At 39.4% G+C, this 16,176-nt stretch overlaps 1 protein-coding gene across 1 annotated transcript in view; it reads left to right on the forward strand.

Moving 5' to 3' along the window:
* LOC126480895 (glutamate receptor 1-like) overlaps window positions 1–16,176 on the forward strand; it is a 1,132,174-nt gene that overhangs the window by 1,102,873 nt on the left and 13,125 nt on the right. The window contains exon 17 of the mRNA XM_050104292.1: window positions 10,517–10,654. Coding sequence (XP_049960249.1) covers window positions 10,517–10,654 — 138 coding nt within the window. The remainder of the gene's footprint in view (window positions 1–10,516; window positions 10,655–16,176) is intronic.

The raw sequence follows: 16,176 nt of genomic DNA on the forward strand, positions 1-16,176 counted from the left end.
TGAACCAAACACTCGGCCGCTGCACCTAAAAATGTACAGATATGGATTTAGGCCGAACCCCAGTAGTAACGATCACTAGAAAGACATTCAGAAAGAAATTACATGCCACGATGAAGCGTGGTGTTCGCTACTTAAGCTAAGCTATTCATCTAAGCATAAGCATGGATGATAGCTAAGAAGAATGAAACAGTAACATTAAAAAGAAGGATACAATTCAGGCTCTGAACAGGATCAAGTGTATTATGAACTCAGAAGACAATCCACATTATCGATGAAAGGAATAACTACAATAATTAAAATGATGGAATGGGAACACAGCTGAATAGGTTTTAAGTTAACAATAAGAACACTGGAGTAAGATCTGACTGAACGTGCGGACAAGACAGACAGAGAAAAGAGGAGAGAGGGAGAGTGAGAGGTAGGGGGAGGGGGACAGGGGAAGCGTACGGAGACGGAGATTTTTATGGCCATAGAGAATATTATCGTTACATTATTAAAATAAATGAACATTATTTCAGAGAAGCAAATGAAAGTACATATAGGAAACCTGTATGAGGTACGGAGGAAAAGGTAAGTGAGTAATAATGGATATGTAGGATGACGAGGAACTCTCCCTAAAATTGCTGTAAGAAGTTACTCTTGATGAAATAGTAACCATTTAATATTGTCAGAATTTGATGGAACGTGGAATATTACAGCTCAAATACCTCGAGAACGTCTAATAAAAGAAAACTCTCGGGAGTAATTTCTGTTCATCATTTACATAACTACACGTTGATTTTAACAGTTCCCTGATCGAAATGATGTGGAGCGAGTCAGTTTACTGGATATGTTTACATGGTTAGTGTTAACATGAATTAAGATATTACTTTTTTAATCCTCATTGAACTACACCTAGACTCTAACCTTTTTACATGTTTCCGGTTTTAATATAGAACGCTGTTTATTTAACTGAAGCAACTGTCCCGGAGAAATGATTTTAGATTGGATCTAAAACTTGCGACACCACCCGTCAGACGTTTTATGTTATTTGACAATATATCAAACAATTTTGTTGTTGCAGTTCCTGACGCACTGACAGCTTCAGTAATGGGAAATAATGATGGTTTTTCATTTAGTGTTGTAGGTATGGACATAATTATTCCTCTCAAATTGTGGTTGATTGTTTATAACGAATTTAATTAGCGAACATGTAAATTATGATAGGGCAGTTAAAATGCCTAACTTCTTGAAGAAATATCTACATGACGACCGTGGGTGAACATCACTAACTGTAGTTACTGCTCGATAGTGAGCAGTTATTATTGTCCCAAAAAATTATTCCATATGAATACTCCATACTGCATGCTGGTTAAAACCCAAAACTGTCAGCAATGACTTTTTTGAGGAAATTAAAGTCTGTAGTCAAAGAGTATTTTGATGGGTAACGGAGGTAGTTTATTCGTAGCAGTAGACAAGAAACTGAAGTCCACAGAGGGAGAAATTACGCTATATATAAGATTCTTTGGGCAAGAAAACGAAGGGTTGGCATAAACGTATAATCAAATCCTTCTTCTACCAACAAGACTCACCTCCAAATGCTACCAAAATCTTTACAGAGAACCTAAGTTCACAAGTACGTACGTCCCTCAATCACACTCTCATCATTGGAGGAGACTTTAATCGCCGAACCATCAGTTGGGAAAATTACAGTTTCGTAGGTGGAGGGCGTGTCAAGATGTACTGCGAAACATTACTAAAAGCCTTCTCTGAGAACTACCTACAATATATAGCTAGAAAGCACATTCATCATGGAAATATATTGGATATAATGACAACAAATAGACTTCACCTCTTTGAGGATGTCAACATTAAAAATTTTTATCACTGATCATAAGGCAGTTGTAACAACAATGTTTACCAACGAACAAAGGGCATTAAAACAATCAGAAGCTTTTATATGTTCAGCAAAGAGCCAGTAGTATTACATCTCAGTGAGGATACTGAAACATTTAGCTCTGAGCAGGAACATGTCGAAGAAAAGTGACTCAAGTTTAAAAGGATAGTTGACCGTGCACCTGATGGGTATCTACCTATTTGAACGTACTGGTAGACGTGATCCTCCGTGGTATACAGACACAGTAAAGAATCTTCCAAAACTGCTTCTACATAATATGTGCAGACAAAAGTTCAGAACTATAGACTGAGACAAGCTGAGTGAAACTCTTGCGGATATCAAGAGGACAGTGCGTCAAGTTTTCAACGACTACCGTAGCGGAATATTACCTAAATACCTCACACAAAACCCAAATAAACTGCAGTCGTTAAGTGAAGTCTTTTAGTCGCACCAAACTTAGTGTCTAAGAAACTTACGAACGGGACAGGAGCAGAATTTGTTTATTTTATTTTATTTATTTATTTATTTTTTTCTTTTTTTTGAGCCATCAGTCTTCCAACACGTTTCATGCAGCCCAGCACACATTGTTCTCCTCTGCCAATATCTGTATCTCAGTGTAGCACTGCAACCTAAGTGTTCAGTTATTTGATGGATGTATTCCAATCTCTGTCTCCTTTTACAACTTTTATCAACTACAGCTATCTCTAATATGTGGAAGGTATTCCGTGACGTCTTAACGAATGTAATGTCGTACTATCCCTTCTTCTTTTCTGTGTTTTCCATATATTCTTTCCCTCGCCGATTCTGTGCAGAATCATTATCAGTTTAAATAATTTTCAACATTCTTCGATAGCACTACATCTGAATTACTTCTACAGTAATCAGCCAGAAAATTATCTCCACATACCTAACAGTCGGTACGTCCACCTTCGGCACATATAACAGCGGTGACACGTCGTGGCAGGGAGCATGGAGGTGGAGGGTAAATTCCAGGGAGGGGGGCCATGAGCTCTGTCTCCAGATTCAATTACATCCCAGATGTGTTCGATTAAGTTCATATCTGATGAGTTAAGAGGCCAGCACATCAATTGGAACACGTCACTGTGTTCCTGGAACCACTCCGTCACATTCATGGACCTGTGACATCGCGCGTTATCTTGCTGAAAAATGCCACTGTCGTCGGGAAAGATGGTCGTCATGAATGGGTTTACGTTGTCTGGATACTCTTTGACCGTCATGGTGCCCTTCACGAGCTCCACTGGACCCATGGATGCCATCGTGAATGTTTATATCGAAAGTAGGTCTGTGGTCATAATGTTCGAATGATCAGTTTATTCTCATCTGTTCCGGTTTTCCTACAGGCCATGTCTCACTGCCATACAATGCTGCGCTCCAAAAGAACATTCTCAGAAATTTCCTCCTCAAATTAACATCTAAGTTTGACCAGTAGACATCTCTTGGGCAGGAATGAAGGGTTTGCCTGTGCTAATGTGCTTTTTATGTCCTCATTGCTCCATCCGTCATGGGTTATTTTGATACCTAGGCAGCAGAATTTCTTAGCTTTGTCTACTTCGTGATCCCCAGTTCTGATGTTAAGTTTCTCACTGTTCTTATTTCTAATACATCTCATTAATTTCCTATTGCTTCATTAACTCTCAATCAATATTCTCTACTCATTAGACTGTTTGTTCCATTCATAAGATCCTGTAAATCTTCTTCACTTTCACTGAGGATAGCAATGTAATCAGTGAACTTTATCATTGATAACCTTCCTCCTTGAGTTTTAATTGCACTGTTGAAACATTTTTATTTCCTTCATTGCTCCTTCGATGTATAGATTGAACAGTAGTGGCAAAAGATAACATCCCTCACTTAGATCCTTTTTATTCCATGCCCTTCGTTCTTAGTCTCCCACTCTAATTGTTCACTCTTTGACAGTATCGCACTCTGTTTCCAGATCGACAAATCCTATGTCTGTGTCTTGATTTTTTTCACCCTTGCTTCCATTATTAACAGCAACCTCAGAATTGCCTCTCAGATGCCTTTATCTTTCCTGAAGACAAACAGATCATCATTTAACTAACACTCAATTTTCTTTTTCATTCTTCTGTATAATATTCTCGTAAGCAACATGGATGCATGAGCCGTTAAGCTGACTGTGCGATAATATTCGCACTATTCAGCTCTTTCTATCTGATTGTGTGGTAATACTCGCACTATTCAGCTCTTTCTACCTTCGCATAGTCTTCCTATTTTCCAAAAGTCGTATGGTATATTGCCAGATTCATACATTCTACCCACCATTGTCTACAGTCGTTTTGTTGCTACTTTCCCTAATGATGTTAGAAATTCTGAAGGAATGTTGTCTATCCCTTCTGCCTTATTTCATCTTGAGTCTTCCGAAGCCCTTTTAAGTTAAGATTGTAATACTGGATCCCCTGTCTCTTCTACATTGACTCGTGCTTATTCCTCTATCACGTCGTGAGACCTGTGTTCCTCTACAGAATCTTCACTGTACTGTTTCCACCTATCCGTTCTCTCCTATGCATTTCACAGTGGGGTTACCATTCAGCTGTTAATGTTACAACTCTTGCTTTCAATTTCACCAAAGATGGTTTTGACTTTTGTGTATGCAGAGCACTTCTTCCGACAATCGTTTCTTTCTCGATTTTTTCACATTTTTCACACCGCCATTTTGTCTCTCTGTACTTCCTATTTACTTCTGTTACCCATGATTTCTTTGTTGTTGCAATCGCGGTACCTATGTTTCTTCTTCCCATTTCTGTGACTGCCCTTCTTGCAGATGCCCATTCAGCATCAGCTGAACCGCCATTTGAGTTAGTCCTTATCTCAGTATCTATCACCTTAGAGAGTATCAAGCGTATCTCTTCATTCCTTATTACTTCCATATTGCATTTTTCTACTTACTGATTCTTTCTGTGTAGTCTAAGAGACTTCAGCCTCCTCTTCATCACTACTGAATTGTGATCTGATTCTATATCTGTTTCTGGGCACGCCTTACAATCCATTATCTGATTTCGGAATCTCTGCCTGACCACGATTTAACTTAAATCTTCCCGTATCTCCCGGCCTTTTACAAGTATACCTCCTCCTCTTGTGATTCTTGAGCATAGTATATGCTATTACTATCTGAAAATTGTTGCAGAGCTCTGTTAGTCTTTCACCTCTTTCATTGCTAGGACCAAGCCCATATTTTCCCGTAACCCTTCCTTTTGCCCCTTCCCCTACAGCCGAATTCCAGTCCCCCATGACTATTAAACTTTTTATATCCATTTACATACTAAATTACCCGTTCAGTATCCTCACATATTTTCTCTACATCTTGATCTTCAGCTTGCGATGTACGCATGATTGCTTCAATTACCGTTGTCAGTGTTCGTTTTCTGTCGATTCTAATGAGAGTAATACGTCATTGAACTTTTCACATAACTCACTCTTTGCGCTATCTTCCTATTCATAACAAATCCTACTCCCGTTATACCATTTTCTGCTACTACTGATATTCCTCTATACTCGTCTGACCAGTAGTTGCTGTCCTGTTTCCATTTTACTTCACTGATCCCCATTACATTTAGACTGAACCTTCGCGTTTCTCTAGTCATATTTTCTAGCTTCGCTACCACGTTCAAGCTTCTGACATGCCACGTCCTGATTCACAGAAAGTTATCCTTTCGTTGGTTATTAAATCTTTTCCTCACGCTCCCCTCTCTCCTGGCAGTACCGAGCGAAGCGGAGCAGTGGTTAGCAACTAGACTCGCATTCGGGAGGACGACGGATCAAACCCGCATGCAGGCGTCCTGGTTTAGGTTTTCCGTGATTTCCTTAAACCTCTTGAGACAAATGGCAGGATGGTTCCTTTGAAAGGGCGTGGCCGATTTCCTTCCTCATTCTTGTGCTCCGTCTCGAATGATCTCGTCGTCGAAGGGGCCGTTAAACACCAATATACTCCTCCTCCTCAGCGGTCCATTCCCAGAGATGCGAACGGGGAACTAGCCCGGAATCTTTTGCCACTGGAGAGATCAACATGACACTTTTTTAATTACAGGCCACATGTCCTGTGGGTACCCATTACGTGTTTTTAATGCAGTGGCTTCAATTACCTTCTGCATTCTCATGCCGTTGATCACTGCTGACTCTTCCGCCTTTAGGAGCAGTGTCCGATCCCAAGGGCAAGCGAGTGCCCTGAACCTCTGTCCTCTCCTCCTCCATCTTTGACAAGGCCGTTGGCAGAACGAGGGTGACTTGTTCTGCTAGAAGTCTTTGGCCGCCGTTGCTGATGACTTACACTCAAAATGTAAACTGTGACATGAGTCGGGATCTAGAACGTTTTGATTACTAGTCAAAGACGCTACCCCTAGACCACGGGTGAAAACACAGCAAAAACAGAAATGCTGAACCACGTTTTCAGATGCTCCTTTACAAAATACAAACCAGGAGTATTGCCCCAGTTCAGTTCTCGCATCACAGAAAATGTGAAAGAGATTGTCACTGATATTTGTAAACTGTGAAAGTCACCAAAATTTAACAAAACTCCTGGATCCGATGGAATCTCTGTCAGATTGTGTATCGAATTTGTGGCTGAGTTACCCTCTCTTTTAACCACGTTATACCCTAGATCCTTCAATCAAAAACACCCTGTCCAGTTGTTGGAAAAAATCACAGACCGCAACAGTCTATCCCGTCTACAAGAAGGGTAGCAGAAGTATTCCTCAAAACTGACGCTTGTATCCTTGACATTCATTTGTTATGAAATAATGTAACTTATACTCACTTCAAAGGTGATAAGATATCTCAAACAGAATGAAATCTTTTATGCTAACTAGCAAGGATTATGAAAACACCAATCATGAGTAGCCCAACTCGAACTTTTCTCGTATGACACTGTGAAAGCTATAAATCAAGGAAATCAGGTAGATATAGTATTTCTTAACTAGTGAAAATCATCTAAATCAGTACTACACCTGTGATAATTATCGATAGTGAAATTTCTGACTGGATTCAGGATTTATTGTTAGGGGGGACACGGCACATTATCTAGGATTGAAAGTCATCGATAGATATTGAAATAACGTGATGTGTGCCTCATGAAGTGTGGTGGGACCCTTACTGTTCTTGCTTTATGTTAATAACTTGTAACCAATTTCGATAGTACGCACAGAATTTTCACAGGCGATGCGGTAATCTGTAATGAAGTACCGTCTGAAAAAGCTCCATATATATTCCCTCGGATCTTGATAAGATTTGAAAGTGGTGCAAAGGCTGGCGACTTAATTTGAACCTTCAGATATATAAATCTGTGCATTTCAGGAAGCCAAAGTACACACTGTCCTATAACTATAATATCAATGAGTGACAACTGAAATCCGTCAACTCATACAAATACCTGATTGTAACAGTTTGTTGTGATGTGAAGCTGAACGATCACGTGAAAGACATCGTTCTTATTAGTAAAATACTATAGAAATTCCATCAGTCTGCAAAGGAGGTTGCTTACAAACACTCGTGCAATCCATTCTAGAATACTGCTTTAGTGTGTGAGAACTGTACCAAATACGACTAATAAGTGGTGTTGAAAGTACAGAAAGGAGGGCAGTACGAATGATAATAGGTTTGTTTGCCCCATAGGAGCATATCACGGAGATGCTGAAGTAACTGAACTGGCAGACACCTGAATACAGACGCAAACTGTCCAGGGAATATCTACTTACAATGATTCAAGAACGACCTTTGAGTGAACGAATTTAGGGATTTGGTACAATCGTCTATGTATCGCTCCCGATGACAAGATGAGACTTACTACGGCGTGAACAGAGGCATTTTAGATTTCATTGTTCCCTCGTTCCATACATGAAGGTAACAGGAAGAAGCTCTATCTTATGGATATGTGGTACAGTGAGGATTCACCCACGCCATCACTATGGTTTCCAGAGTACGAATGTACATAGAGATGTAGGATGATTAATGTGGCACTGGATGAAGCAATAGACAGAAGAAACGTAAATGTAGACAATGAATGCAATGATTACAAGATATCACGCTGCAGATTCGTAGAGAAGAAATGATATCAAAGCAGAAGAAAGGATGAAATAGGGTTTAAAGTTTGTCTTAATACTAATAACTTCATATCGTGTTTTTCAGTTATGTTATATGCAATTTTTTTATGTATTGAGTACGCAGGACAATTGAAGTATAAAACACATTTGAATATTTATGCTTGCAGCTTCTGTGACCGTTACTTCTCTTTAGATGTTAAAAGGAAAATCGTTTCGAAGAATAAATCTGAGAAATCATTATCTCCGCTTTTCTTGATACTCCTCCTCTTGTTGCAAGTAACTGTCCCATGCAAAAACGGTATTCATTGACACAGACTATAGCTTTTCAATTAATTTTTGTATTTTCTGTGAGGCTATTAATAATGGTCATCTTATTTCCATTAAACGGAGACATATTCCATTGAACCTTTGATATCTGGGAATATCAGAAATACTACTTTGCACGATTCGTACTGGATACTCAACATACGAGTACAGGCTGAGACAATAGCTAGACAATTTGGTGACGTAGCCGACAAGTTATTTTTCACGTACGGTGCAAATGGTGTTACCGACGTTGCAGTCTGTGAGCAATGGAGTGGTTGACCTGAAATGCTCATTGCGTGCATGGAGTCACACAGCAATCGAGGGCGATGGAATTCTGAAAATCAATTGCATCAACGTCTGTGCAAGATGCGAAAAAGGAGTGAGTGTGGAGTCGGAGCAATGCGACTTATTAGACGCATCTTTTTACAACAGATCGTAACTTGTATGTCAACAGTATACAAGAATCCTTTTTCACGGAAATAACAAGAAAGTATAAGACCTATTGTTCCCCATTTAAGTAGAAACAATTTTCTTAGCGTATCACAATTTGGATTCCAGAACCGTTGCTTGAATGAGAGCGATATTTATTCACTCTGTTACGAAATGTTACGAGCTTTAAATAATAAAATAACTCCAGCTGGTATTCTTTGTGAGTTTTCCCAGACTTTGGTTGTTTAAATCATGTAACACTCTTAGAAAAACGCAATATTTATGGAACTGACAGCTCTATGCATAACTGATTCGAATCGTACTTGAGAAACAGAAAGCAGGAAGTTGTGCTGAATTATTCTGATAATTTTGGAAGGGTAGAAGTTTTTAGTGACGGGGAGAAACCACCAAGACAGTGCCATAAGGTTCAGTTTGGGGTCCACTTCTATCCCTTGAATGTTAGAACAACTTTCTACTCACCATTCAGTCAGCAGAAAAAGTAATTTGTTCAGAATATTCTTGCGTAATAAGAACTCTCACTAGAGTGAAAGTAACAGACAAGTCTGTAAATGAATTTTTTCAAAGAATTGTCAGAAGGTTCTCTGAAAATGGACTGTCCCTGAATTTCAAAAGCACGCACTACTTTCAGTTTTGTACCACAAACAGAGTCATACCAATAATTGATGTAGCACATGAACGGGAGTCCGTAAATAGGGTAGAATTTTCCAAATTTTTCGTTGTACATAATGATGAAAGATTGAACTAAAATAAACATATTACAGAGCTTCTCAAACAATTGAGTTCAGTTACTTCTGCTCTTCGTATAATTGTTAGCCTCCAAAATAAACGAATCAACCTCCTGACATATTTTGTCTATTTCTATACCGTTATGTATTTTTTGAGGTAATTCTCCACTTGTAAAGAAAATACTGATTGCACAACAGCGAACAGTATGAATAATATTTGCTATTCTCTCGCAGTCGTCATGCAACTGCATCTTCAAGGAGTTAGCCATTTCGCTACACCACTACAATACATATACTCGCAAATTACATTTTTCATAAACAATCCAACACAATTTGGCAGGAACAGTGATCTTCATATCTACAACATTAGAGGAAAACTGAACTTTATCACTCATTATTGAAGCAGTCAGTGGCTCAGAAAGGAATTCAGTACACAGGAACATAATTGTCTGATATTCTGTCGAATTACGTGAAATGTCTGAGAGGTGGCAAAGCGACATCTAAATCCAGCCAAAAATCCAGAAAACTATTACATGCACAAATTACTGTTTCAAAACTGCTAGCTTGTAAAATAAAAAAAACTAGATTTTTAAGCGTAGTTGAATGAACTCAATGGTATCTTTTAGCTTCTTAGATAATAGGCTGTGTTGTGAAGAATATATAAAAAAATACACTAATGCTCTTTAACAAATCACTGAAGAGCCCGGATTACATATGCCAAAATACTTAGAAAATATCCCTGAATGACATACGAAATTTGTTTACTGGAGACCACACTTACCCTATAGATAAATGTTAAGTCCCAATTTTATAAACCTACTTTATAGTTAACAAGTAGGTGAAGATTGTCCTTTTACATGTAATTTTCCAGTATACGAATGTATCACATGTATGTTTCCAGTATAGCAATGTATCACTTTTTACAGCTGTGTGTCGTCCAAGGATGTCTTCCATTCTCCTTAAAATTATGTGTTATATTTTGCGATTACGCCTGACGAACATATATCACAAAATAAATATTGAGAGAAGGTCGGTATTTTGCGTACTAAACCGCGAATGCCATAACAACTGCTGTCTGTCTGCAGGACACGTCCCGCAGTGAGCTTTCCTTGAGTAACGTTGCCGGCATCTTCTACATCTTGGTCAGTGGATTGCTGCTCGCAATGGCTGTAGCCCTGCTCGAATTCTGCTACAAATCACACGTGGAGGCTTCCCGTGCCAAGGTGAGTGATCGTACACAAGCTGGCAGTAAAAAACCTCCGTGAGTAATTAATAGAGGAAATAAGTTTCCATAAATAGTCTGCTATCATTGTGAATATTTTGCAAATAAAACGGTATTCATCGTTTAATGTATTGCTTTACCAGTAACGTCGTTTCGGCTACCGTCCTCATGAGATTTATAATGAAGAAAACATGTTTTTACATATTATCAGGCTACAAAAGAGGGAAACCAGGAAGGTTAAAATCTTTTGAAAGGCGCATACCAAAACTTCAGCTTCTAAACCAGTATTCGGCGTCAATCAATAAAGTTTATGTTCCATAGGGCCAGGGACGTAGTATAAGTCAGCAAGTGACATATCTGCAAGAAATATCCAGTCTCGCTGCTGTATGACATTAATGTTTATATCTTTCACTTTCACTACAGATCTGTTTGCACTAAACGTATATACACGACATTGTAGATCTAAAACTGTCAAATTAATGTCACACTGAAGTAATTGTTGTCTTAATTAAACAAACAGAGAACCACAGTCAAAATACAGTTGCTAACAGATATATGTTTACTGAATTTCAGAGATGATCTGAGCTTTCCTAATAAATCAATCTATAAAATCTGATAATGTGTTAAATCGCTTTTCATTGTTGCATTATTTTAATCTTAATTAATATCTGATGATAACAGCAGCCGAAACGACGTTATAAATGAAGTAAATTATCAAGCGATCTGCTGGACGGTTTTATTCTCAAAATCTCCGTAAGAAAGACAACTTTTAAATCTATCTTTCTTTGTAGTACTTAATATCTTTGTGATATACATACATTTATACTAAAAACATGTTTACCTTAAAAAAGTTAATAGTTTGCTTAATATACTCGGCTGAAACCTGTTAAAGAATCAGACGAAACATGTCAACTAATGTACACATAACCATACTGGTCAAGAAATTAATCACTCCCCCCTCCCATCAGTCCACTCCATCAAGGAGAATACCACAATATTGCGTATCACCGCTTCTAAACTTGATATAAGTATCATTTCGGCGAGGAAAAGAGTCCCAAACTCCGTTAGGGTGGGTCAAGTCCAGGATAGATCCGGGAGAGATAGATCACTTTTTCCTTCACTATACAATTTGTATGTTATCAAATATTTTTTCGATTTATGACAGCATATTCGTATAAAGTGTCATATAAACTGAACTCCTGTATACCACATCAAAAGAAGTTTTTCATCACCCAAGTTCCAAGATGCCCCTAATGCAGACTTTGACTGTGGATATTGTATCACAGACATAGTCCCTTTGACTGTTCAGAGATGTCACTAAACCTATCCAAAGATGTAAACAACCAAGCATGAACAGCGCCTATTAGACGGAGGGGGTCCGACAGCCGATCAGCTTCAGTCATTCCACCAGGAAGGAGGTATACGGTTCGCGTTGTCTGTAGTTCAACCATGCCTAGACGATCAATACCGCGTTTCGATAGCGTCCGCATTGTTACTTTTTGCCAAGAAGGGCTCTCGACAAGGGAAGTGTCCAGGCGTGAACCAACGCAATGATGTTCGAACATGGAAGAGATACAGACAGAGAGGGGAACTGTAGATGACATACCTCGCTCAGGCCTCCCAAAGGCTATTGTTGCAGTAGAAGACTGCTACCTACCCTGACAGCAACGACGGTGTTGAGTAATGCTTTTCGTGCAGCCTCAGGACGTCGGGTTACGACTCAAACTGTGCACAATAAACTGAATGATGCGCAAGTTCACTCCCGACGTCCATGTCGAGGTCCATCTTTGCAACCACGACACCATGCAGTGCGGTACAGATGGGCCCAACAACATGCCGAACGGACCGCTCAGGATTTGCATCACGTTCGCTTCACCGAAGAGTGTCGTATGTGCCTTCAACCAGACAATCGTCGGAGACGTGTTTAGAGGCTATCCGGTCAGGCTGAACCCCTTAAACACACTTCCAGCGGGTGCAGAAAGGTAGGGGTTCCTGCTCTTTAGGGGTGGCATTAATTGGGGCCGATGTATGCCGCTGGTGTTTATGGAAAGTGCCGTAAAGGCTGTACGATACGTGAATACCATCCTCCTACCGACAGTGCACACATATCGGCAGCATATTGGCAAGGCATTCGTCTTCATGATCGACAATTCGCGCTCCCTTCGTGAACATCATGTGAATGACTTCCTTCAGGACAACGACATCGCTCGACAAGAGTGGCCAACATCTTCTCCAGACATGAACCCTATCGAACATGCCTGGGGTAGGTTGAAAGGGGCTGTTTATGGACGACGTGACCCAAGACTTTTTGTGTTCAATTTAAATTACTCTGAATATTTAATAATAACTGCCATTAGTATCTGTCATCTTTTAACTGTAGTGCCAATGCTCTACGTCCTAACATGCGGGCTTTTGCTCACTCAGTATTCAGATTATTTAACCTAAGTGATCATGCTATGCAGTATGCAGGCAAGGAGTTGATGTTGCTCTGGCTAGCTCTTAGCTTTACCGCAGTCTATTGAGTACATGCAGTACGTTATTTCAGCTTAACTGCGCAACAGATTAGGGGAAAGTGGAACATTGTTCTGACTAGAAACGGCATGAAATTGTTCACAAACTGTAGAATATTTAAAGTAATTTCTAAGCCTTTCACAATAACAATAACTTACTCTCTAGAATACCAAATAATATTTTTAACTCCTTCCTTTATGGTCAGAGATACAATATGTACCAAAAATTGCACATCGACAGTTTGACATATCCTGCTTGCTTTGTACAGGTTGTGAATAAAATCAGTATGACTGCAGGAATCTTGTACAACTTGTAACTTTTGAAAAAGTTTCCAAATTTAGTTCAAACGCACTACCTCTAAGAATATCTCAGGAAACTTCAATATTGTGTCAATTTGTCTCTCGAGTTTCGACCATTTAAAAGGAAGGACGTATTCCTGTATTCTTATAACTTCATGCAATTAACATAAGAATCTATTGATACACTTACACCGGTTATCTGTCACGTATGTACAGCAAGCTCCCGATTAAATAGTTTAATGTGGTCTGGCGACTCGGTTGATAAACTAAAAACACGGATAATTCCAAATGGAAAACTGCGATTTGTTGTGTTTGCGAAACACGCCAGAGGTCACATTTGAAAGCCCAATGCAGCAATTATCCATTACTCTCCGTAAACTGAAATCCTACTTGCAAAATTACACTTACGACACACTATGCTTTTTATCACTTGCCTTCAGTTCACCTTAGGAAAACAGCAGTCCACTTCCTTCCTGATAACAGCGTTATTTAGTGTACAGCCAAAACACCCGTACAGTCATATTAATCTTGCACTGCATAGCTTAATAACAACTCAGTGCATTTCAGTACAGGTGTGTACATTTCAGTGCCTCCACCGTCTCGTCTTCGCTGTCTTCCTCTAGCTAACTCACTTTTTTCACTATATCGATGTCGCCCCTACCTGCTCGAATCCCAAATCGTAGACAACGCTGTTGAACGAGTCGTGGATGATTTCCTCATTACCTTTTCGGAACTGGAAATTTTTGTAATAAGGTCGGCCATAGGAGCAACAGTACGAAATTGATCACTATCGTAACTTTAAACGCCACTTTCAGCGAAGGCGTGGCTACGGCTAATGGTCTTTAACCTACTTATTATTTTATTAAGTCGAAGATTACGAGTTAGTGAAGCCCCAAAAATTTGCTCTGTGATTTTGTTTTCTGTATATTTAGACAAATCTTCACAACAAATAATAGCAAGTGATTAGAATGCCCATAAATTAGAAATTGACGTTCGTGAAAATAGCTCTGTCTTACTTTACATCTGCTCGCCGTCCATTCCATCTTGATGTCATTGTTCACATAGTATTCTTCTGAAGTCTACGATACCCCCGAATGCAAAATTATACCTTAGTTTTTGAATTACTTTGTACGTTTTTTCAGTGAAACGATGGAGGCTTAGATATGAACTTTCCATGTTTATTGATGACTTTTTACAAGAACTTGTCTAGCATAATAATACTTTTCCGGCCGAGAACATAACATCACCAATATTGTGTTGTAAAGCTATTCCTATAACTTTAATGTTATCGTTTTAAGAGAAAATATTTCACTTGCAACTCATTTATAATTTAATATATCCGTACTTTTCAATAACAAAAGTTAATCTTTGTAATTATTATCCTAACAATAACTGCCAATTTAACCATTTACACAAATAGGCGCAAAATGTGCACGGGAACTTTGAAATACATCATTTGTGTGATAATAATTTTTATACGTTAATTTTCTGTTGATGAATATATGAATGCTACGCAAAAAAGTACCCGCATTATAGTTATCAATGTAAGATTTTGATACTGGATCGTGTTGTTACGAGTGCAAGCACTGTGTAGTTTAATAGAGAATACAAAGTATCAGTGACCAGTTTCATCACAAATGGTAAACCGTGTGTCAGATTTAGCATACTTCTGCCTTTGTTTTTATTTTTTCAAAAATCCACGAACTTTGCACAGACTGTCAGGAAACAGGGTAATCGTGATCTTGCTTTTTTATCACACTTATTCACTGGTTTGCCTTATTAATCTGGGTTTGACAATGTTACATTGTTAGTGATTGTGGGTGGCTGGATGCACTTCCTGACGTGTGCTCCTCCCCCCACCCCCTCCACCACCCAGACGGGGACGAAATTGTTGCAGCCCATTTGTCTGCCTATACTGTTACGCCATGTGAAAGCAGGCGAAACTTATTAGTAAATCGTTTAACAGAGGTGGAACACAGGTATTCACACATGCGACACGGGTATTCACACATGCGACACATGCGAAACAAAGGCCAGAGCTTAGAAGCTTATGTGAGATGTATGGTGGGCTAATAATGTCCCGTTGGCACAAAATTTCGCCATAGCTCTACTCGACGACACCGAGGACATGTTATACTATGGGAAAGTCGTCACAGCCCCTCTTACCTGCATTTTACCGCTTCTTTCGACGCCTCTACGATGGGGGTCAGACCCACGACGCACAACGCGATTGTTTTATGGATAGCTGTGGAAACCGTTTGAGACACTGCAGCTCAGCATCGACAGAGAAATACCTCAAGGGATGTCAGAAAGGGCGTCAATGAGACTACCACCTCCCTTCGGCAGTTGATTTCCACGCGTTTTCGGCCGATAATGACAGCTGACAGTGCAATGAAAACAGGGTGACGTTCTTGGCAACATTTGACACTGCTGACACTCTCTGAACTATTCAACCCTTGTCTAAGGAAATCATAGGCCAGATCACGCACAATAGCGTTGCTGGCCTGCGATTTCTTTAGAAATCAGCAGTGTCAAACGTTGCCAAAAAAGTCATCCCGTTTCATTACACTGCCAACTGTCATTTTAGACCGCAAAATGCATGCATGAAGGGAAGGTTCAACTGGTTCAAATGGCTCTGAGCACTATCGGACTTAACATTTGAAGTCATCAGTCCCCCAGAACTTAGAACTACTGAAACCTAACCTAACCTAAG

The sequence above is a fragment of the Schistocerca serialis genome, chromosome 5 (assembly GCF_023864345.2).
Source record: "Schistocerca serialis cubense isolate TAMUIC-IGC-003099 chromosome 5, iqSchSeri2.2, whole genome shotgun sequence".
NCBI lineage: Eukaryota > Metazoa > Arthropoda > Insecta > Orthoptera > Acrididae > Schistocerca > Schistocerca serialis.